Genomic DNA, 24,083 nt, shown 5'->3' on the forward strand with positions numbered 1-24,083 from the left:
AAGGCAATGTCTCTGCTTATATTTATAGAAATATGTTTTTGTTCTACAAAATAACACTCTATTATCTAGATTTACCTTACCTATAAGAGCCATTAATTCATTTTATTTAATGCACATTGTTTTTTCAGACTAACATTCAGAAATTTAACAAAGATCTAATCCTTTCAAATGTATAGAATTCACATTAACTTAGGGAACTACTTTTGTTTTAAACATTTTTAAGAATTACACTTAATTTTGTTTTGCCAATTATACTTCAGGTCAGATTTTAAGCATTACTCATATCTTAGGGTAAAAAATTTCCATCAAGAATCTTTGATCTAAGTGAGATAATAATATCAGCAAAACCTTCTATCAAATGAAAAATGACACGATATGGGAGAAAGGGTGCAAACTAAAACAGACAACAGTAACTCATGATCCAGTTGTTCAAAGGACTTTACATGTGAAATGTATACTGCAATGATGATAATTATAATAGTGGAACTTTGAAGCCATGCTAAAAACAAACAAACAAGGTAAAAAAATTACTCCTTAATGACATTTAATTCTCTAAACTATTCTGTAGTTTAAAAGAATCAATATTTTTTCAAGTAATGCTACGTTTTATTGATGTAAAATTCTTCGAGAACATGAAAACATGTTTAGAAATTATGTAACTGTTAACATAGTTTTCCAAGTAACTCCCTCAGCACATTTAGGTTGCCTGTTTGTTTTTTTAAAAACTCTAATTTGAGTTAATTGATTGTGAAGGTCAAGTAACTGTGGGAGAAAGTTATTTGGATATTTCCATTATTTGATTAAAAGAAATGATGAAGTATAATGCATTTTTATAAATGATGTAGATAGTAAAAACTCTCCTTGAGGGTTTAAATATCTAAGCATCAATTAGCAGAAGAGGAGTAATAAACAGGATAAACTAGAGATCTTAATGAGACAGTAAAAATGATTACATAGGTATCACTGAAACTTGTTGATGTAAGGCTCATGACTAGAATACATCAACAAAATAGGACATTATAGTTTAACAGATTAGATTAAAAGAGAGAGAATGTGGCTTTGGACAAGAGAGAGTAAAGGGGAGTAGGAGAGAGGGGAAGGAGAGGGAGAGAGAGAAATACATTTTGTTTAATAGGAGGAATAAACAAAATGGGATAATAAAATATATTATGTATTTATAAAATTATATAAAAATATAAAAATGGGATAATATTAATGAATGACAGAGATATGGTAGAATTATTTAATTTCTATTTTGTTTCTGCCTTTTCCTTCCACGATGAGCTTAAGACTTAAAAATAAGGCAAACTAATACTATGCAACTTAGAGTTGGAAGGAACTTTAGAAATCATCTCATCCTATTCCTTAATTTCATAAATTGAGGCCCAAAGGGTCAATTGATTTACTCACAGTCACACAAAGTTATGAATGCTATACCCTGTGACTCCCAATCTGATGCTTTTTCCATTAGGGCTTGAAATTCAATATGAATGAGAGCATAGTAAGAGAATGCCTTAGTTAAAGATGGAGCATCAAGATGCTGAGGGTTTTGAAAGCATCCTATAAGACTACTGTTTGAAATAACTAATTTTATTAACTTTGGAGAAAATAAGATTTGGTGGAGAAACAAGAGCTTCATTTGGAAATACCAAAGATCTGTAAATAAGGACACTGGATTTTGTCTGCTGCCCAATGTTCAGAACTATGATCAATGTGTTGAATTCATAGTGGTGAATATTCAGACTCAGATTCAGATCAGAGAGGGATAGTAACAATAATGTGTTTTCTATCAGTTTGTCTTCAATCAATACGAATGATAATTATTAACTGATGTTTTCATTTGTTATTTTTGCAAGACATCGTGCTTGGAGCCAGAGACAAACAACCAATAAAAAAAAAGAATCATTTGAAAAATTTACCTTCTGAAGGTAGAAATTTGAAACAAATAATTATAATACAAGGAAAACTAAAGATGAAGAGAGGAACAGCAGCTGTGAGAGACTAAGAAAGGCTTTTACTAGGAAGTGGCACCTGCGCTAAATCTCTAAAAAGATGTGGATTCTGTATAAAGATTGCACTTTGGGAATGGAGATAATTTTTTGTGCAAATGTACAGAGATGAGAGGTAGGGGGCTGAATTCAGGAAGTATATATACATATATAATTTTTTGGTTGCAATATAAAGTTTATAAGGGGATTAGCAATGATTTAGGTTATAATATAGGTAGGAGTGATACTATGAAAAGCTTTAAAATAATTTTTATTTTATCTTACAGTCAACATGAATCCACTGAATTCTTTTGAAAAAACTAGTAATTTTATATTTTGTAATTTTTTCTAACTCTTGCTTGGTTTTAAAATCTTTCCTTTCCCAGAGATCTGGCAAGTACACTATTCTGTGTTCACCTAATTTACTTATAGTTTCCTTCTTTATATTCAAGTCATTCACCCACTCTGAATTTATCTTGGTGTAGGGTGTGAGATGTTGATCTAAACCTAATCTCTCCCATATTGTTTTCCAATTTTCCCAGCAGTTTTTGTCAAATAGTTCATTTTTGTCCTAAAAGGTGGGCTCTTTGGGTTTATCATACACTGTCTTGCTGACATCACTTACCCCAAGTCTATTCCACTGATCCTCCCTTCTGTCTCTTAGCCAATACCATATTTTTTGATGACTGCTGCTTTATAGTATAGTTTAATATCTGGCACTTCTAGGCCACCTTCTTTCACATTTTTTTTCATTATTTCCCTTGATATTCTTGATCTTTTGTTCTTCCAAATGAACTTTGTTATAGTTTTTTCTAATTCTATAAAAAAGTTTCTTGGTAGTTTGATAGGTATGGTACTAAATAAGTAAATTAATTTGGGTAGAATGGTCATTTTTATTATGTTAGCTTGTCCTACCCATGAGCAATCAATGTTTTTCCAATTGTTTAGATCTAGTTTTAATTGTTTGGAAAGTGTTTTATAGTTATGTTTGTATAAGTCCTGTGTTTGTTTTGGTAGATTCCTAAGTATTTTATATTATCTACGGTGATTTTAAATGATGTTTCTCTTTCTACCTCTTGCTGCTGTGATGTGTTGGAAATATGTAGAAATCCTGATGATTTACATGCATTTATTTTGTATCCTGCAACTTTGCTAAAGTTGTTGATTATTTCTACAAGCTTTTTAGTTGATTCTCTAGAATTCTTTAAGTAGATCATCATATCATCTGCAAAGAGTGATAGCTTAGTCTCCTCATTGCCTATTTTAATACCTTCAATTTCTTTTTTCTTCTCTAATTGCTACTGCTAGTGTTTCTAGTACAATGTTAAATAATAGAGGTGATAATGGGCATCCTTGTGTCACTCCTGATCTTATTGGGAATGCTTCTAACTTATCCCCATTGCAGATGATGCTTGCTGATGGTTTTAGATATATACTGTTTATTATTAAAATCAGAGTAAAAAATATAAATAAAAATGAATTAGCTATAAGAAGTACTTGAGGAATTCTGGGAAGATGCTGGTTTAGATGAAGCAAATCTTAAAACTTCCACAATCTTAAACACCGAGATAGAAAACAATATGCTTTGAGAAGAAAGAGTACCAAATCTAATAACAGGACAGAGTAGGGGGAACCCTACTATAGCACAACTAAAGAGGTACACCAAGTAAAAGACTTGAATTCTTTAACTGTGGGTCTGAAGGTATAGAAGGGAAATCCCAGGACACCTCCCCTATGCGCTGTGTGGAGTCTCCAGCAGCCCTGGAAATCTCAGGGGGGACAGGCACACCAGCAGGAGAGAGGGCCTTGCTGGCCCCAACTGGTGGAGTTGAACACAGGCACTGGAGAGGTGACTGGAGGAGAAAACCAAAGAAACACAGCAAAAATTCCTGTAAGATGGTGACTTAGAGAGAGCCAAACACAAGGACAGCACAGCAGGACCCCACTGCTGGATAGCTGAGCTCAGGGAAAATTCTCCTTCTTGTCCCCCCACTTTTTTTTTTTTGTTTTTGTTTGTTTGTTTTTCCCTCCTTTGGAGGTTTTAGCCTCAGGGCAGATTACGCAGTAAGACTAATCCAATCAATACAGGATGAATCCCATCAATTGGACTGACAGGAAGTCTTCAGAGAGCAGAGAAAGTAACTACAAACTTCCATTGCCATCTGGGGGAAGATCTTTCATCAAAGATCATTAAATACATCTGCTCAAACAAGCAGAACAGAAAAAGAGAAAAAGAAATGACAATTGACAACTTCTTCCAAGGAAGTGAAAAGAGAGCAAATGAAATAGAAATAGAAGAAGAGAAAAAAGTTCCAGTGAATTGGACACAGGCTTTGGAAGATCTCAAAATTCAACTTCAGGAACTCAAAAAGCAATCAAGAGAGACTGAAGACAATTTGAAAAAGGAAATACATGAACTAAAATAAGAAAATAAAGTCTTAAAAGCCAGAATTAGCCAGCTTGAAAATGAAGCAAAGGCGGCAAAAGATGATCTACAAAGAAAATCAGACCAGAAGGAGAGGGACGACCAAAAAGCCAGGGAAGAAATTCAGTCTTTAAAAAACAGAACTCAACAACTAGAAGCAAATGATTTCACAAGGCAACAAGAATATATAAAACAAAATTTAAAAAATGAAAAATTTGAAGAGAATATAAAACACCTCATTGATTCAACCAAAATCTGGAGAACAGAACTAGAAGAGACAATTTAAGAATTATTGGTTTACCAGAACATCATGATAAAAGGAGAGCATTTTCATAGAGACATTACTTGAAACCATGGAAGGGAGTGAGATCAACAGACAAGAAAAAGTCCGTCTTCCATACAGGAGAGAGAAGATTGATTATGATTTTTCTAAGATTAAGGAGAAAGGTTTGGGTAGTAGGCAAACCAAGACTTGTGAAGGGCATGAAAAGGCATTGAGTAAACAGGAATTTTTATAAATAGCCTCCTGAAAAGCTATGGAGAACAAGGAATGAAAAATATTATTGAATGTATTATTTATGAATAAATTAATAACTGTAGATGGAGACATGTCAGTCTAATCAGAATGAATCCAGATTATAAGACACAGAGGAATGAATGGAAATTTTGTGGTTTTATGCTATTATCTAAGTAATAGCATATATTTCTGTTTTCTTAGAACTGAACAGGATGACATAACAGGTAGAATAACTATGACAGAGATCACTGATGGTATAAGAAATCAACAATTTATAAATTTATACTTTAAGACTAGGGAATTTTCAATCCACCAGTCTCTGACCTTATGCATCCTGATATCATACCAATATATACTGCAGATAATGTGATAGGTCTGTAATCAAGGTCAAAATGTATGTAAACCTTCTCATCTAGTGTCTATGTCCATTGTGTCTATTGTCATACATTTCCTTCTATAAATCATCCATATGGGATCAACCCAAAGTACCAGAAATACTCCCCTAGGTCATACATTATTTAATAAGCACCAGCTAATGAATAAGCAGATGATTATACTATGTTCCAGGCATTATGCTAAGAATGAGGGGTTCAAATATAGGGAAGCAATGTGGAAAGATATACATGCTAGAAAATAAAGCTAGAAAAATGAGGAAGGTTTAGGAGTCTCATAATGGTATGATCTGAGAATAAATAAGAACTCATATGAAAGACAGGTTCTGGGTAAGATGAAGCAAAACTTCATCTGTAAGAGGCAAGGGTACCAGCAATTATATCTTGTTGAAGAAGATAAGGTGGATGAAAAGAATGGCAAGAGTAAAGGCAATGTGGTCTGGAAAATGCTGACCTAATAGTCCTCACTTTTTTTGTTTTGAAATTTTTTATTTATTTAATTGATTTAGAATATTTTTCCATGGTTACATGATTCATGTTCTTTCCCTTCCCTCTTCCCATCCCTCTCCTATAGCCAAAGATCAGTTCCACTGGGTTTTACATGTGTCATTGATCAAGACCTATTTCCATATTTTTAATATTTGCACTAAGGTGGTCATTTAAGTCTACCTCCCCAATCATGTCCCCATCAAACCATGTGATCAAGCAGTTGTTTTATTTTCTGTGTTTCTGCTTCCACAGTTCTTTCTCTGGATGTGAATAGCATTCTTTCTCATAGGTCCCTCAGGACTGTTCTGGATCATTGCATTGCTGCTAGTAGAGAAGTCCATTACATTTGATTGTGCCAGTGTATCCCTCTCTGTGTACAATGTTCTCCTCATTCTCCTCCTTTTACTCTGCATCAATTCCTGGAGGTCTTTTCAGTTCACATGGAATTCCTACGGTTCCTTATTCCTTTGAGCACAATAGTATTCCATCACCAACAGATACCACAATTTGTTCAGCCATTCCCCAATTGAAGGGTATCCTCTCATATTCCAATATTTTGCCACCACAAAGAGCGCAGCTATAAATATTTTTGTATAAGTCTTTTTCCTTCTTATCTCTTTGGGGTACAAACCCAGCAGTGGTATGGCTGGATCAAAGGGCAGGCAGTCTTTTAAAGCCCTTTGGGCATAATTCCAAATTGCCATCCAGAATGGTTGGATTAATTCACAACTCCACCAGCAATGTATTAATGTCCCAATTTTGCCACATCCCCTCCAACATTTATTACTTTCCTTTGCAGTCTTCGCTTTCTTTATAGGAATAACCAGAGTTTCTACTTTTCTGATTAGATATATACTGGGTATTGTATTTTATGCCACTTTTTGTTCATAAATTCTCAATGATAATTCATTGTGGCTTGTTATAATTTATGATGTAAAACCACTAAATCCAGTTACTGCATGAAACATAGTATTAGAATACTTCAGTGTCCCATTCTTCTAGAACAGCAACTTGAACTAGATAATTATTTAACAAATGTCTGATGAAATGTTATTGAATCACTGTGGAATTTTTCTGGATATCTCATTAAAAAAACAGCAGCTAAACAGAGCTCATAAATAAAATGGAACTTTGAACTCATGTCTTCCTGACTCTCCAGCCAGCCCCTTATCCACTATATCACAAACTGGCTCTCATGGCTCTAATACCAGCTTCATTTCAGCACTGACAAAAATCTATTTAAAGCTATCTGATTTTTATCTTAGACTAATTTTTCTTTAGATATGTTTCTAGAAATCCCTATATTTGTGATATTGATGTAGATATGGTAAAACCTTTATAGAAAAAAAGTTGAAATCACCCATGTGTTATAGTGGACAAATTAAATTATCTTTTAAATAGCCCTGGAATTGTCTTAGTCATTAAAGAGCTGAGAGCTAATAAAATACCTAATCCCAATAGAGTCTATGCTGAGTTTTATATGTAGATGTCCTCCCTCAAAGATTTTATTGGCAATATGTAATGCTGCTTTTATAGAATAGGAGCCTTTTATAACTATCCAAAAAGGTTAAGAATCCAAAAGGTGAAAAATTACTCTGCAGATCAATTTCTCCTATAAATGTTGACTTAAAATATCTTAAAGAGCTCTTTCTTATTTAGAAGTAATAGATAGCCTAGGTTTGATTTTTTTTTAAAAACACAGCAACAACAAAGACTACCTAAAATGATTCAAGAGTATGAACAATTGGAGGCTTTTCCTCTTTCTTTGAGCCCTCAGAGTTTAGCACAGTATCTATTACACAGAAGGCACTTAATAAATATTTGTTGATTTGACTTGCATATGTAAACTTTTTCCTTGTAAAAGACAGAAGTATATCTTTTACAAAACTAAATTGTTTTAACAGATTTTTAAAAATTGCAAATGATTGTTATATAGACAATAGTAGTCTCTTCTGGTTTATTTCATTTGCTATTCAATCTAAAAAGAAAAAAAATAGCAAGGCTAAAAGGATGTAGTTTTTTAGAAGAATAAAATGAGATTCTAAGAGAACTCTATAAACTTTTTTTTGATTTTTTTTTCATTTTATTAAGAATAGAGGAGACTTGGAAGACTAAGTTAAAGTTTATCATAAGTTTGCAATATTGTTTGCTTTTTTTTTTAAAACATAAACCTGAATATTAGATTAAGATACATTCAAGCCTTCTATAATATCTTAACCACTTCTAGAGTGGGGATCTTTTTTTCTTCTCACATCATTTCTAAATAGGTTTCATACTAAGCCAAGTCATTGTTATAATGTTAATTCACTCAATGCATAATAATAGGTCTGCATTTATATTTCTATTTAGTAAATTAGGTATAATTTGCCATGGTCAAAGAAAGTATAAATTGCAGAACCAGGATTAGAATTCATTCTTGAATGGTCCACCTCTAATCTCTCCACACTGAATTTCTCTAAGCAGGGAAAAAAAAAGTCGGGATTTCCCTCTATATTATTTCCTAGCTGTCTATGCTCTTTATACAATTAATTTCTTATTCATCAATATAATTTGTGTGACTCCTGTGAAACAAGGACAGAATTACTCATCAAATGTTATTACATAAAAATGATAGGATTTGTTTACTTATATTCACAGTGCATCTGCTCTAATAATAATTGCTCCAGGGACTAGGACTAGACCTGTAATGCCCAGATGTGGGAAATGGAACTCCTACCACCACAGATTAGCACATTCTCTGCTAATTAGAGTCTTTTAAAGTGGCCTTGGGCACTGATAATTCCAGTGACTGGCACAGGATCATATAACCAGTGTCAGAGGAAACTTATATTCAGGTCTTTCTGGCTTTTGAGACCAGTTTTTTATCACTATTTAATACTTTCACAATGAATTCTTACACCAAAATTTACATTCATTTCTCAGGTATAAATTAGGGGGAGAAATTATTCTGGCCACTCAGGGTATCTGTAATCAGAAGATAGAAGGCAGGATTCAATTTGTAAAATGAGAATAGTCTTATAAATGTGAAATAACTTTGGTTGATACTTTTCTACCAGCCTGAAAAAAATTTAGATTAAGAATAGATGACTCTACCTTTTACCCTCTTTAAAATTATTTTTGGTTTGAGCAGATTTATTCTCTTCTTTCATTATAATTTTAAAGCTATTATTACTCAGTAAAACTCTTGTAATGCACATTGACAGTCTAAAAAGCCCATATTTCAATTAAGTTTGCATATTCATTTGAGTGACGAAATGTTAAGGAAGTATCTTGACTCTTCATTTCTTAATAATTTGTTTTGTGCCTTATTAGTATCCTTTTTCCCTTTTGTAATGAAGTGGAGTAAGGAGGAATAGATGATGAAATTTTAGGTAAGGATAATGAGTTTAATGCTTTCATTTTACACAGGAGAATTTGTTTTTTTCATTGCTTTGATAGCATGGTAGATAAGGTGCTGGATCTGAAGTCAGGAAGATTTGAATTCCAGAGGTCAAATCTGGCTTCCTACACTTACTAGCTAGTGAATTTGATCAAGTCAGCTAACCTTGTTTGCCTTTGTTTCCCCATCTGTAAAATGCTCTGGAGAAGGAAATAGCACACCACTTCAGTATCTCTGTCAAGAATACTCTGAATGAGGTCACAAAGAGTCAGAAATGACTAAAGAGACCTGATCAAGAAAAAAAAGAAAAAGAGAAGAACAGATGTGTGGGCAGAGGGAGGAAGAAAGGATACTGGGCTTATATAGTGATATAGAATATTTGAAAATAAAAAGAAACCCAAGTATACATAAAACTGAAAATGGAAGGCAATAAAATGATAGTTCATTTCAAACTTTTGCTTGATACATTTGGATATTTTTTCAGGATTTTTCATCCTGAAAATGGAAAATGTACATTTCTCTGATGGTTTATAAAAACCAAACAAGGATAATTTCAAGGTTTCTGAACAACCATTAAACAATGAAAGGCAAAAAGAAAATAAAACATGAAAATGCAAGCAAACAACTCAATTTTTTGAGTTATTCCTTATAAAAAAATAAAGTTGGTCAATGTTAGACAAATCTATAAAGAGAATGGCATATTTAATGTGATTTATCGTAATCACAAAAGTAATGAGTTAAAATAAATCAGAAAGTTATATATTCTTTTAAAGATGGAATTTGACATGCTGTTCCTTGCTCATTTCCCAAGTGTCTGGAACCACAAATACAACATTCATTTGCTGTACTTAAATTATGGTTTGATAAACTCTTTGTTTTGTTTCCCTCACGCTACTCATGGCACGTTCCTCTCTGTTAGTCTTACCACAAAACATATTGATTTACTTATCAAAGAATGAAGGATTTAGTCAAGGCAATAGGGAGCCCCCCCCATAAGAAGGATGGTATCAGATACTTGCCTCTTTGGAAGACTTTACTGTAGTATTGTAATAATAAATGTAAAGTTTAGGAAGATCTTGATGCAGGACCTGCTTCTGATGGACACTGACCAAGGACTACAGGTAGGCCTTTTAAATTCTCAGGTTGCTCAATAAACTCTCTAAGACTACTAAGTTACAGAGAAATTGTTGACCTGCATCAGTGAGAGGAATTCCCATACCAAAAGTTAAATTTATAAATGAAATTAAAAGTTTAAATGGAAAAAAAAAGTGATTCAGAGACAGATTAGAAGCATATTTTTGAAATAACTGAGATACCATTAAAAAGAGAAGGTGTATCTTGCCTCCAAAATGATGCCAAAGTCAGAGAACAAAGTACTTGTGGAATGGATAGAAGATGAGGGATATTCAGATCTTCTTTTTGTGGCTATTAACACCCTTTGACATTGTCTTCTGGCTTTCAAAGCCTTGATCTTGGCTTCTATCCTGGGGAGAGACAGCCACTTTCTTATGGTCAGTGTCTATCAAAAGCAGGTCTTGCATCAAGGTCTTCCTAAACTTTAAATTTATTATTATTATTATAATTCAATTAAGCACCATACAGTATGTCCCTGTTCTACAACTGCTGCATTAAAAAACTGTGAGTAACTTTACTAAAATACATAGATTATGCCTTTTCTTTTTAGTGATTTGAACCCACTGAACTCTCTTTTCACATTTTGTTCATCATCTGTTGAACAACCCACACAATTTTTCATAAAAAGATCACTTGACTGAAGAACATTTATAACACTCTGAAATATATTTTCCCCTGGACTCAACTTTAAACACAACAGATGTTCATTCCCTACTTCTGTGACATCCCTTATGATTAGAGATCAAATATTCGTGACTCCCATCAATCTGAAAAGAAATGTTCCAGCTCCCATGAGTAGCATATGCCTTAATTAAGGTGTTGATAATATCTCATAAGTGAGGTTGACGTGTGTTCCTTTTTGTTTCAAATTATATTTCCCTCCACATATATCAATAGTATCCTTGATAAAAAAAAATACGTGCAAGGATAATAGGTTTTCACAAACAATTCTCTCTAGCAGAACAAATATACACAGTGAGATAATTGACTAACAATATAGAATATAGACAAAGTTCAACTTCATAGTTAGGATTAGTGGATCACAAAAATGTCATAAGATTTGATAGAGCAAAACGAATCTTTAAAGGTTCTTTTCAATGAAATGTCTTCCGAGCATATTTTGAGGCCATTTATGCTTCTTTAATGGTTACAACCAAGTAAATAACTTTGATCAATGATCCTAAGAATACTAATATAAACTGACAAAAATATGGCACTATATGCTTGCCAAAAGGCGTTAACAGGGCACATTTAATGACAATTTGTAAAAAATATTGAAGATAATGTGTGCCTAGGAACTGAGATAGGCTGGACCTGCTCTAATAGTAAAGAATAACAGAAGAAATTCTGCCTGAATGCTGTACCAACACCCACAAAGAAAGTTTTATAATAATACATGTATATTAGACAAAATTTCATCCATAGATTCATATAAATATTATTTATGTTTATTATATATTACACAAATATATAATATATGTTATATCATCGTGTGTGTGTGTGTGTTTGTGTGTTGGATCATAGATTTTGAATTGGAATGACCTTTTGGGTGACTTATTCAAGTCATTTATTTTTGCAGATTTTTACTGAGTCTAAAAGCCATAAGTAACTGTTCCAGTGTCACATAGTAAGTAAGCAGTAGAACCCAGGGCTTCTGACTTGATAATCCAAACACCAGCAGCACACTGGACAGATAGCGTATTCAGCATTTATGAGAAGCCATGAATGAGAATCACCCAGGGTGAAAGGGGATCAAGAAATTAGAGGATTGCAGGATCATAAAATAAGTGATGAAAGTCTAAAAGAAAGCTAACAATCTTGCAAGTGAAATAGGAAATGTTACCAATAACAATAAACATATCAGTATCCCAATCAGAATTTAATTTCATTGTTCAGTTGTTTCAGTTGTCTCCGACTCTTGGCAAAGTGTGTGAGTGGCTTGTCATGTTGTTCTCCAACTCACTTTATAGATGAGGAAACTGAGCACGTATAGACACTGGGGACTAGAAGTATAATTTCATTGGTACAGGGAAATCCTGGGTAAGGAAATTCCTTCTTCCAATGCAGATCAGCATCTTCTCGGGAAATATATAATCTTAAAGATTTGCCTAGAGCACTAAGACATTAAGTGACCATGTCAAGGTCACACACAGCATGAATCAGAGGCAGGATTTGAGCCAGGTCAACCTGGGTCTGAGTGCCTTATAGTTGCCCACCACTCCATACTGCCTCTATTAACTATATTTAAGGGCTGTTGTCTTGATTTCTTTAAAGGAAGTCAATTTTAAAAAGCATTAACTTTCAGTTCTTCAAAGGGGGGGAGTAGTGGATAGTGGATATAGTGGATAGAGCTTAGGGTCTGGAGTCAGGAAGATCTGAATTAAATCCAACCTCAGATACTAGCTACGTGAGCCTGGGTCTGATTGCCTCAGTTTCCTCATCTATAAAATGAGCTGGAGAAGGAAATGCTACCATTCTAGAATCTTTGCCAAGAAAATCCCAAGTAGGGTTTTCATGAAGAGTTAGAAATGACTAAAAAGACTTAAAAACAACAAAAAGCTCTCCAAAGAAACAGCAAATAAAAACATTTTGTTTCACTATTAGGGAGACAATAATAAGAAAAACTCTTAGTTTTTTCATCTGAAAATTGGTGTGTGCAATAGAAATACTTTAATCTTCACTCTGCAGTCTTTATCATGTTGGTAAGCCCTTTTGAAGATGCGAGCTACTCATGTACACTCAAAAGGAAGCTAACACCTCTCTTTGAGGGATTTCCTTTCGATTTCTGGTGATGGATTTATGAAGATAAAGATAAGTACTCTTAAATGGTTCCATTTATTTGCAATAGGTTATAGGAAATTTGAGGAGGCAAGAAGTTCAGTTACAGTACTATTTTAATAGTCTTGGAGAGAAAAAGATAAGATAACTTGATCTAGGAAGCTGCAGTTATGCGTAGAATCTGTAGCCTTCTAAGAGAGCAAGTTATCACAGTTTATTACCAGTCATCCTTTCCATGAGCATGAGTATGCTTCTCTGTGGCCAAGATCCAGTAACATTCAGAATAGGAAAAAATTGTCTTAAACTGAGTTATTTTTCCCTCACCGTGAAGCCTGATTATGTATCCATCCCAGGCTCTGCTCCAAGGAGAGCTCAAAAACTGTGGATATGTAAGAACATCAACATCGTGTTTCCTAAATTCTCCTGATAAAAGTAGGTTTTGCTGAATGTACATTAAACAAATGTAATGGCAATCTTGAATCCACTAATGTACCTCATTCCCTTCTAATAGTTACTCCTACTATAATTTGTTCATTTAAATTGCAATCCAGTGAACTTCAAAATTAAAGAGATGTTTTCATTAGAATTATACTTTAACCCTATTAAATGATATAATTTGATTTTAATGACCAAAATTCTGAACTTCTTCTAAAAGAAATACTGACTTGAAAATATTAGTCATTTTCTGCTGATACAATATTGCAAAAAAATTAGTTATCACCTGTCTTCTTGAATCACAGAAAATTCCAGATTTATTTCTATAGTATTTTTCTCTTTCGTGCTTCATAGAACAGTACATACAAAAGTATAATTCCTAGACTGCTTTAAAGAAAGGTTTCACTAAAGACTTTGCTTTGCTCTTAAGAAATGATGATATATCTGAACTCTGCTGGGGACTCTCTGATATATAGCAAACAGCAGTACACTGGGGCATTTCATAAAGGTTACATTTGTCATCAGAATGACAGGGCTATTTCTTGTCAATTTTTTCACATAAAAAAATAAAACTCCAAAGTAGCAGTTGAATAGTTCAGGAAGCTATAACTCAGAATTTGGGAGCTCTAATTTCTACTTTAATTTCAATACAAATGAGAGAGTTAAAAGTGCTTCTATCTTTTCTCTAATTCCTAGAGGAAGATTAAATGGACAGTAAGTACTGGAAACAAGAGAATTACTTTCACATAGTATAGAGAGAGGGGCAGCCTGAAACCCAAGAAAAACTAGTTAAAGTTCTTCCTTTGAGGTACACAAGAGCTTTGTTACCCTGGGCAAGTCACTTAGAATCTCAGTGCCCCAGGCAACTCTCAGATAATGTACTTTACAGATGATTTGGAGTTAAGAGCCAAGATTTGAATCTGATTCTTTAGTCTTCAAATTCAAAATTTCTTCCTTTGTACTAAACTGCCCCATAGTTTTAATGATTTGATATATTAATCCATTTACATTATGCAGAATTTGTTTTGTAGTAAATTCTCCTTTAGATTAGGAGTTCTTTGAAAGCATGGACTATGATTGTTTTTTAGTAATTTTCCAGTCTCATTCATGACTCCTTTTGAGAGTTTCTTGGAAAAGATACTAGAGGTTTGCCATTTCCTTGTCTGGCTCATTTTACAAATAAGGCGACTGATTTCAAGAAGAGATGGAAAGACTACACGAAATGATGCAGAGTGAAATGAGCAGAACTAGGAAAACACTGTACACTGTAACAGCAATATTGTTGAATGGTCCAATGTAATAGACTTTGCTACTCATTGCAATGCAATGATCCAGAACAATTCTGGGGAACTTATGAAAAAGAATGCTATCTACCTCCAGAGAAAGAACTGTTGGAGTAGAAATGCAGATGAAAACACATGATTTATCACTTTTTTATGTAGGTCTATGTTTTGGGGTTTTGGTTTTATAAGATTATTAACTTACAAAAATGAATAATACAGAAATATGTTTTGCAAGATAACACATATATAACCCAGATTGAATTGCCTGCCAGCTCTGAGAGCAGAAGGGAGGAAGGGAGAGAGGCAATCTGGATAATATAACTTTGGGAAAATTATGTGGAAATTTGTTATTAAAATAAAAAAAAAGACAAAAAAGACAAATAAGGCAATTGAGACAAACATGGTTAAGTGACCTGCCCAGGGTCACACAGATAGTAACTATAACTGGGTTTGAACACAGGTTTTCCTGATTTCAGGTCCAGCACTGTGCCACTTAAATTTTTGCTTTCTTTTGTTTTTGGTCTTTCTTTATATCTTTAGCTTTTAGTACAGTACTGACACATAAATAGGACCTTAATTAATGCTAGCTGACTATTAAGTTATAAAGTTTTAGATTTTTGTATGCCATTTGTTTAAACTACAAAATTCACATCTAATTGTACTTTGTTCATTAGGACAGTACTGAGAAATAAAGGTAGAGGAAAATAAATTTCAAAAGCATTGATTAAATTACCCATGATATTTAGATACAAAGACAAAAACAAAACAGTCCCTGATTTCAAGGATGATATCCTATTGGATGGAAACAACGTGTAAAGAGATTTTACATATAATCCACAGATGAAATAAATATACACGTGATTTCACAGGGGACAAGTAGGGATATTTTTAAAGATCTTACGTGGCAGTGGTACCTTAGTTTTATCTTGAAAATAGCTCAAGATTAAGAGATGGAGGTGAGACGAAGAAAGAATTCTACAGGAGGGATAGACTGTAATGGCAGTCACAAATTGTAAACTGTAATGTCATGCAACTTAGCCAGTTTGGTTGGAAGAAAAAATACATTTTGGAAAGGCAGGTTAGAACCAAAAGATGAGTTTTAAATGCCACACAGAGTATTTTGTATTTTGTCCTAGAGACAAGGAAGGGTTAACTGAAACTCCTTGCATAGAGGAATAAGGTGATTCGAAAAGAGTGAGTGTTAAGAGATGGAAAGAAGTCTTGTGGAAATGGGAAAGCGAAAAGAGATGATACGCAAACTGGCAGAAGTAATTTCAACTAATACAAGCTGTCTTCCTGGATAACTCCATCAACTGGTGGTAACAGCACAAAGTCCCTACCCACAGCTTAAAATTTGGTCTGAATAATCTACTCATCTTATTATGTGGGTTGAAAAAATTTTTTTCTTAAGAATCATTTTCAAATCAGCACATTTCTTCTTATTTTTACTGACTTTTTAATCATCACACTGTATATCTCTTTTAATGCTTTAGTACCTTACTGGCCTCTCTGCGGCCAATCCCTACCCACTCTAATCCATCCTATGTACTGGAATATTTTTCCCCTTAATAATTTCATTTTCTGAATGAATTTAATTAACAATCCAAATCAATACACATTTATTAAACAGTTCCAGTTTAAAGACTTTTGTGGTTTCCTTTGATCAAATTCCTTATCTCCTTTTTAGAACTTTATACAACATGTGCTCCTTAGGCTGCTAATCTAATGAAATTTTCATTCATGTGAATATTGTCTCCTCAATGATTCACAAACTTTCTATATAGCCTTTCCCCCCATTACCTCTTTATTCAAGTTCTCCCACTCTTCTTCCATCCACCTCAGGGTGAAGATTTTTAACTTTTGGCCCTCATTTATCCAAATCCAAAGATTCAGTTCAAATATCTTCTTTATTTCATCAGATATTTGAGAAGGTAAAGATTATTTTAGTTTTTATAGAATTAATATGAACACAAGCCTTAATATATCAACAAGAAAGAATTATTTCCTTCTTTATTATTTAGATCTAAATATTGGATTCTGGGGCAAATGAAAAGGGAAACATTAGCTCTGCTTTAAATATTGTAAAAATCCAGAAAATAAATATATTACAAGAATATCTAAAATAAATACAAAAGGAAGGTTTTCAATTATCTATGTGTGTTGCCTTCTGAACTCAGACTTCTCTGACAATTTTACGTATATGTACATCATTTCGAGTAAAGTTAGACATGGATCAGAGAAGTAATGGGTACCAAATGACAGGAAAGATAGTCTCCAAACAAGGGAGGGATATTGATTTCAACAAATGAATTCAACCTCATGAACTTCAATATCTGGAGTTTAAAGTATTATAGAAGGTTTTGCTATATTACTAATAAGTTATGTTTTATCAATGTTAATCACAAGTTTAATGTTGGCATAAAGAAAAATGGAATATTTACTACTTGTTCATATTATACGTATTACAATGGGTCAAGATTGCTTATATACTTTAGAAAGCAATTAACTATATATATACATACATAAATTTTGTAAGCAATGCACAGAAAGTAAAGAAATATAGTTAATGCTTAAAATTAGATTTTATTTGAATGCAGATAACTGAATAGAAATACACATGTGAAATGTTAGGAGAGTGCCATGGCCACTGAAAGCCAGTACATAAAAAAAAGGTAGTTAGGAAATTTTAGCTATAGAGGTCTTCATCTCTCTGGACCCTTTCCTCCCTAACCTCCCAGGTCTCCCTTCCTCTCTCAACACACACATTAAGGCTATGCTTGTATTTGACCCTAAGGCAGAGTGGGGGAAAGGAAAAAAAAAAAAACCAAAACTGATGGTTTAACCCTAACTTGCCTTGACCTAGATTGAGTTAAGTACCTTTCTATGTGTGTTTTTGCCTAGAGATTCTGAGTAACAAAAACTTCATTTCCCACAAAGAAGTGTGCTTAACTCTAACAGAAGTTAGTTTCAACCTATATAAACTCTCAATAGCATCCTGGAAGATTCCTGGGTAGATATACAATTAGAGACTTCCAAAGACACTTCATTTTAATTTCTGCACATATTTAAGTTAAACCAATTCCAGTAAACCAACTCTGAGTATATTCCTTAGTATCTGACAATGGGAAGTTTCTGAAAGTCAAGACCTAGGCAGATTGACTGACTAAATATTGATATTGATCTACCAATTGACTGATCAATTTTAATCAATCTATTTGCATAATAGGAGCAATTGGGAGAAACCTGATCCTAGGGACCAAGTCATCATCCCTGGAGCTGAATATGTATTCTTTTTTTTTTTTTTTTCTTAGAAATTCCAAGACAGGAGAGTAGCAAAGGCTAGGCAATCAGGGTTAAGTGAATTGCCTACGGTCACACCATTAAGAGTGTCTGAATTTTGAATTCAGGTCCTCTGGATTCCAGATCCAGTACTCTTATCTACCATGTAGTTAAGAGGAATCACATATTCTGGGTTCCATAAGAAAAATAAAGAAACATAGAATAATTCTTATTAAAGCACCTCCTTTCATAGCCACATCTAGGGCTTCCCCTCTATTGGACTTTCAGAAAAGGAATGGGAGGAATAATTTTTTGTTTTCTTTTCCTACAGAGGAAGTTATAGCTAAAATGCATGACATGTTATCCTTGTTTTTATTATTATTATTACTGGGAAAAGATCTCAGACAGTCATTAATGCTTGATATCAATCCTAAAGTGAAACTGAGAGTAATAATAAACCTTATCTAGGATTGTCCACAAGCACTGACATCTATGATATACAAATATTTTATTATGTCACCATAATTTTATTCAAATATTTCTCTGTAATGTACAAAAATTTACACAGTATTTGAGTTGGAAGATACTGTGATATATGTATGTATGAGTGTATGTGCATGTGTTTACACACCCTCTTGATCAGGAGTAAACAATTGAAATATTGTTGAGATAATTGATGAATAAAGGGACTCTTAAGACATCTGAATAATGACATAGGGAATTAGCAAAGGAGAAAATGAAATCTGTAGAACTAATCTTATCAAACCAAAATGAAGGTGGATTAAAACAAAGCTGTAATTAAGTTTGGAAATGTTCGAAGGATACAAATATTTTTTCAAAGGTTTAATTTTCTTTGTTTATTGTTCAGGTCTGAGTTGTTTAGGCTTTCATTTTCATTCTGAAGTTAATTAACTCAATAAATAATCAAATTACACTGTTTATTACACATTCCATATGAAAATGATTTTCATTGGCAATATGTTAAACTTATCTGGATAAAAGATAGTCTTTTCAATTATCCAAATCCTCTATTACTCATAAATGACATTTCTTTAAATGTAGGGAGTAGAGGAGGAATTGGGGAGACAAGACAGTATTTAAATGAAAAGTGGCTAATGGAGCAATAGCTAATACACAAAAGTTTTATTTTGTTTTGTTTCTGGCAAGCAAACCAGCCAGCCAAATTAAAAAAAAAAATAGATGAAACTTAAAGGCATTATGTTGAAAAAAATCCTAATTAATAGTTTAAAATTATTTACAAGATATTTGCCCTGATTATATATATGAATGTGTGTGTTTTTGAGTGTGTGTGATATGTATATTTGAGGTATGAGATACATCAATTATTATTAATTCAGAAAAATTCTTTCCATCTACTGACATTTAGTTCACCTCTAAAGGTACCTTCCAGAATTTTTTAATGAACACTATCAAAAGATTTATTTTGTTCTTCAAAACCAAAAGACAGAATATTAATTACCAGTAAAATCTGGAATTAAATATTAAATTGTCAAAAATCCCATTATGGTAAATTGTGAATTGGATGAAACTCCTTTTCACCATTAGTGGAAAGAATTCCCATAGTGGGGCTCCTCTATATGGACACCCTTAGACTTTCCAAATCCCTTTTAGAAAAGTAAATGGATATTTCCAAGTGCTATTCTGATTAACTAATAGCTCATAGAGAGAAAAGGCAAGTGGTCCTGACATTATGTTGATCAAAATTAGATCTGGATAATTGTTGGCATGTTCACTGAATATCAAATATTTTTAAATGTCAGGGAATTTAATATCAATAAACTTTCATTTTTTTAAAGCAGCTAATACTTTCTTACCAATGCAACTATATAAATATATACATATATAAAATGTACATACACAAACATATAAAAGACACATATATAAATGGGTATATACATAAATGTATATCTATAAATATCTATAAATGTACACAAGTATATAAATATACCCATATACATACAAACAAATGTGCACATACTAGCTTCTGACAAATCTTTTTCACTTAGTATTAATCATGTTTGTGTTTCAAAATGGTCAGAAAAGGGACAAAGTTAAGGTTAATAATATAATTAACAAGAAGTCATACTGTTCTCATAAAAAATCTCCCATGAATCTTACAATGTGCTGAAAAAAAACTGCTATGGGATAGCCAGGTTTTCTCTGTTGGATAAGGGACAAGAGGGCCAGAATAAATCAAAAGACGAAACCTTGAAGAAACACAACATGCCTCCCTCATGTAGCTCCTTAGAGCTCATGGCATAGTTCTTTAGTGACTATTTGCTCTAATATAGCAGGTTCCCCTAAATATTCATTTGCCTATTTCAAGATACTATAATGTGAAAGCAAGTTGTCAATTTTGAATAAATTGTCAAAAACACTTGAAAAACTGGAAAGCAAGTAAGAATGATTATATAACTACACTTCTAATCCACATGCCTAAAATGTATGATTTTTATATAATATGAATAATAAAAGTTACTTAGGAGTTGCTGAGTAATAAATGGAAATAAAATTGCATTTGATCTGAAGAGTTTAGGGGAAAATGATATTTTACTATATACAATAGACAACTTACAAAATAGTTATAATTTAAAACTTTTCCAGAGATGTAGATTATATCAGTACCAGCACCAATAATAGACTGCTGATTTGACTAGCAGGCTATAATGCCTTGAAGAAAGATATAAGCAAAATTACAAAGGAGAACTAATTGATTATAGCTGATAAGTTTTTCAGATTTCTTATAGAGCCCAAGCACAATGTGAACTTCTTATGCTCACTTTAATCAGCAAGCCCAATCCAGTTAAATAAGTACAAAACTATAATCCTAAAAATTTAAAGCTTAAAAAGATATAAGAACAAATTTCAACAGGGTATTTATAACAGGCACATCAGTGAAATTTAGAAGAAGAAAGGCACATAGAAGAAAGGAAGAGGTAAATAAATTAATTAATAAATTAAAGTATATATCCATTTAAGGTTAAGTCCAATGGCAAATTCAATGGTAAAGAGATGAATAAAGCATTTTAAAAAATGCAATTTACACCAACCTTCAGGATCAAGTAGTTTCTCTATACCCAGATGACATTTGGCTATGTTAAATGCATGGTCTAGTCGTTGTAGAGCTGACTGTTGGCAAACCACACTATCCCAATCAAAGAGATCAGGCCTGAAAAAAAGCATTAGAAAAAAAATCATAAGGCTTTGGAACATTCCTTGAAATTCATTTCAATCATGTGTTAATTGCTAATCCTTTATCACTGCTTTTGAGCTAAATATTGTTATGTACAGTTTCTCATTTGAAGTAGATCACAATTTGAATTCAAAGATAGTGTTGGAAAGAAAGGAGAGGAACCAATACTGTCATTCAATAAATTAATATATTTATTGATCATCTGCCATCAAGGACCTTTTTCTTGACTAGTGCCCTATGGAACTGCTGCATCTCACCACCTAACTTAAGATGCCACTACTATATGAATTTTTAATGTAAAAGTAAGGTCAACTTACTATCTTTGTGACCTGAACAAGTCAGTTGAACTCTCTCAGTCCCAGTTTCTTCATCTGAAAAATGGGAATGATAATACCACCTACCACACAGGGTTGTTGGGAGGATCAAATGAGATAATATACATAAAACATTTTGCCAGTCTTAATAAGCTATAAAAAGGCTAGCTATTATTAAAGTGTTTGTTTTTTCTCTTTTTAGAAGCAGTTTGGTGGAAAGAGTGCTATGTACCAAAAATCAGGAATACCTGGGCTCAAATGCAGTCTCATATACTCATTACTGTATGACCCTGGGCAAGTTATAATCTCTCTGGGTCTGTTTTCTCAATTCAGTGGGAATTATAATAATATCTCCTTTCCAGGCTGGCTGTGAGGGTCACATGAGATAATAATTGTACAGTGTTTAGTCCAGTGGCCAGCACAGAAGTACGTAATAAATTCCTGCTTCCCTGCTCTTCCCTTCCCCTAAATTCTGGGTTAAATGGAGACAGTGATCATCCCTGTAGCATCTTGCATTTAAAATAGAATCTATAATGCGGAGAGTACTGTCAGAAGCCATGGTTGACAGAAACTTATCCCATGGCTCCTACTGTCAAAAACCTGGTTTAAGAGACAATAAACAACACACACACACACACACATGCACACACAAGAACAGTTATGCTTTTCTTTTGCAAGTGGCATGGAGAATTAGTTCTAAGGAGGGAGTGATACCTGTTGACTGGAGGGATAGGAAAAGGTTTTAGAGAAAAGGCTACCTGGGTCTAGGTTAGATTTGTAGCTTAAACTAGTATGGTAAGAGTTGAAATGAAAAGGAAGAGATAAATGAGAGAAAAGAGAAAATATGCATTTTATTGCATCTGGAAAGAAGAATAGGAGAATTAGTTAATCTATTATACATGAGTGGAAGAGACAAACATAACTCTAAAGTATTTCATCTAGGAAGGACCAAGAAGAAAGAAAATGAGTATTTTAAGCATTTTTACAAAGGAATCTTGCCAGCAAGGGGCTATTTATGATTCCCAAAGCTAAGGTAATTGCATCATAGAGAAGTTCAGTGACTTGCTCAGGGTCATATAGCCAGTAAATGTCTGGGGCTGGATTTCTGAACTCACAGTTTTCCTGATTCTAGCTCTGACTGCTCTATTCACTGTGCCATTTAAGCTGCCTCTAGGGAAATTCAACTATCACAGATTCAAAGAGAAAAGTCCAAAAGAGGGCAGATAAGTATCAAGGTCACATTGAGTTAATCAGCACTTGACCCTAGGGGAACAAATCACATGGCAATGACCTTGGGGACTTGGGGGGAATTCTCTATTTATCTGTGCCAGAGTAAAGTTCCTTTTTTTTCCCTCTACTGGACAAGACTGTCCCATGCACACTTTCAATGACTCCAGGTCAAAGAAGATAAAATTTACAGATAGATTAAGAGTATTAATGGACCAAGAACCATCCCCTGGATGAACATGGGGTCCTTTTAGAAGGGGATAGACCACTTCAAGTCTGTCTGTACTACTGCTCTGACTTTCTTCTCTGGTGAAGAGTCTCTCTTTGTTCCCAGTTTCATTGCTGCCCTCATTACCTGATCCAACTTTAGTATATTCCCAGATTAGAAGTGTCTGACCCATGTGCCCTGCACTAGACAGTGTGTGTGGTGGAAAGGACTTGGAACTGTCCAGGACTTGGAACCAATAGATTTGGCTTTGAATTCCTATTCCAATATTTAGTAAATATATAACCATAGCTTCTCTGAACCAGTGTCTTAACCTATAAAACACAGAGAATTATAATCACATGACCTAGCCCATTATTATTAGGTAGGTCCTTTGTGAACCTTAAATCTTTATAAATATGTTATTATTATTATTAATAATTATTCTGGCACCTGTTTGCCTAACTGGATTTTTTCAATCTTGTTCCTGAATATTCATTTGTTCACCTGCCTATCTGACCTTGTTAACCCTTTTCTAAAGGTCCTTCATTTATCTATCAAACATTTACTGATTCTCCACTCCAAGGGAACCTTATAATAAAATTAAAACATGCATAATAGATTTCCTGATGGCACTTCAATATTCTCCATCTACTTCCAACAAGAGGAAATGATTTTAAAATATATAAGAGGAACACATTCATCTTCTGAAGTCAGGTGAAAAAAATAATGTAATTTAAGTTTTTTTTAATTGAAAAAGAAACCAACACTCACATGGCAGAAGTTGTGCTTTTATTATTAATTCATTGAGAAAATACATGGCAATATATATACTAATATGTATCCAACTCTTGACCTTAGTTTCCTCATATGTAAAATGGTAATAATGATGTTTAAGCTACTTAATTCAAGTTTGAATGGATAGGAAGGAAGAAAGGAAGGAAGGAAGGAAGGAAGGAAGGAAAGAAAGAAAGAAAGAAAGAAAGAGAGAGAGAGAGAGAGAGAGAGAGAGAGAGAGAGAGAG

The 24,083-nt window shown here is 33.4% G+C and overlaps 1 protein-coding gene across 2 annotated transcripts in view; it reads right to left on the reverse strand.

Moving 5' to 3' along the window:
• Positions 1–24,083, reverse strand: part of DMD (dystrophin) — a 1,921,557-nt gene that overhangs the window by 1,867,937 nt on the left and 29,537 nt on the right. For both annotated transcript variants that reach the window (XM_044670154.1, XM_044670155.1), the window contains exon 5: positions 21,171–21,289. In XM_044670154.1, coding sequence (XP_044526089.1) covers positions 21,171–21,289 — 119 coding nt within the window. The remainder of the gene's footprint in view (positions 1–21,170; positions 21,290–24,083) is intronic.

The sequence above is a fragment of the Gracilinanus agilis genome, chromosome 3 (genome assembly GCF_016433145.1).
Source record: "Gracilinanus agilis isolate LMUSP501 chromosome 3, AgileGrace, whole genome shotgun sequence".
In the NCBI taxonomy this organism is placed as follows: Eukaryota; Metazoa; Chordata; class Mammalia; order Didelphimorphia; family Didelphidae; genus Gracilinanus; species Gracilinanus agilis.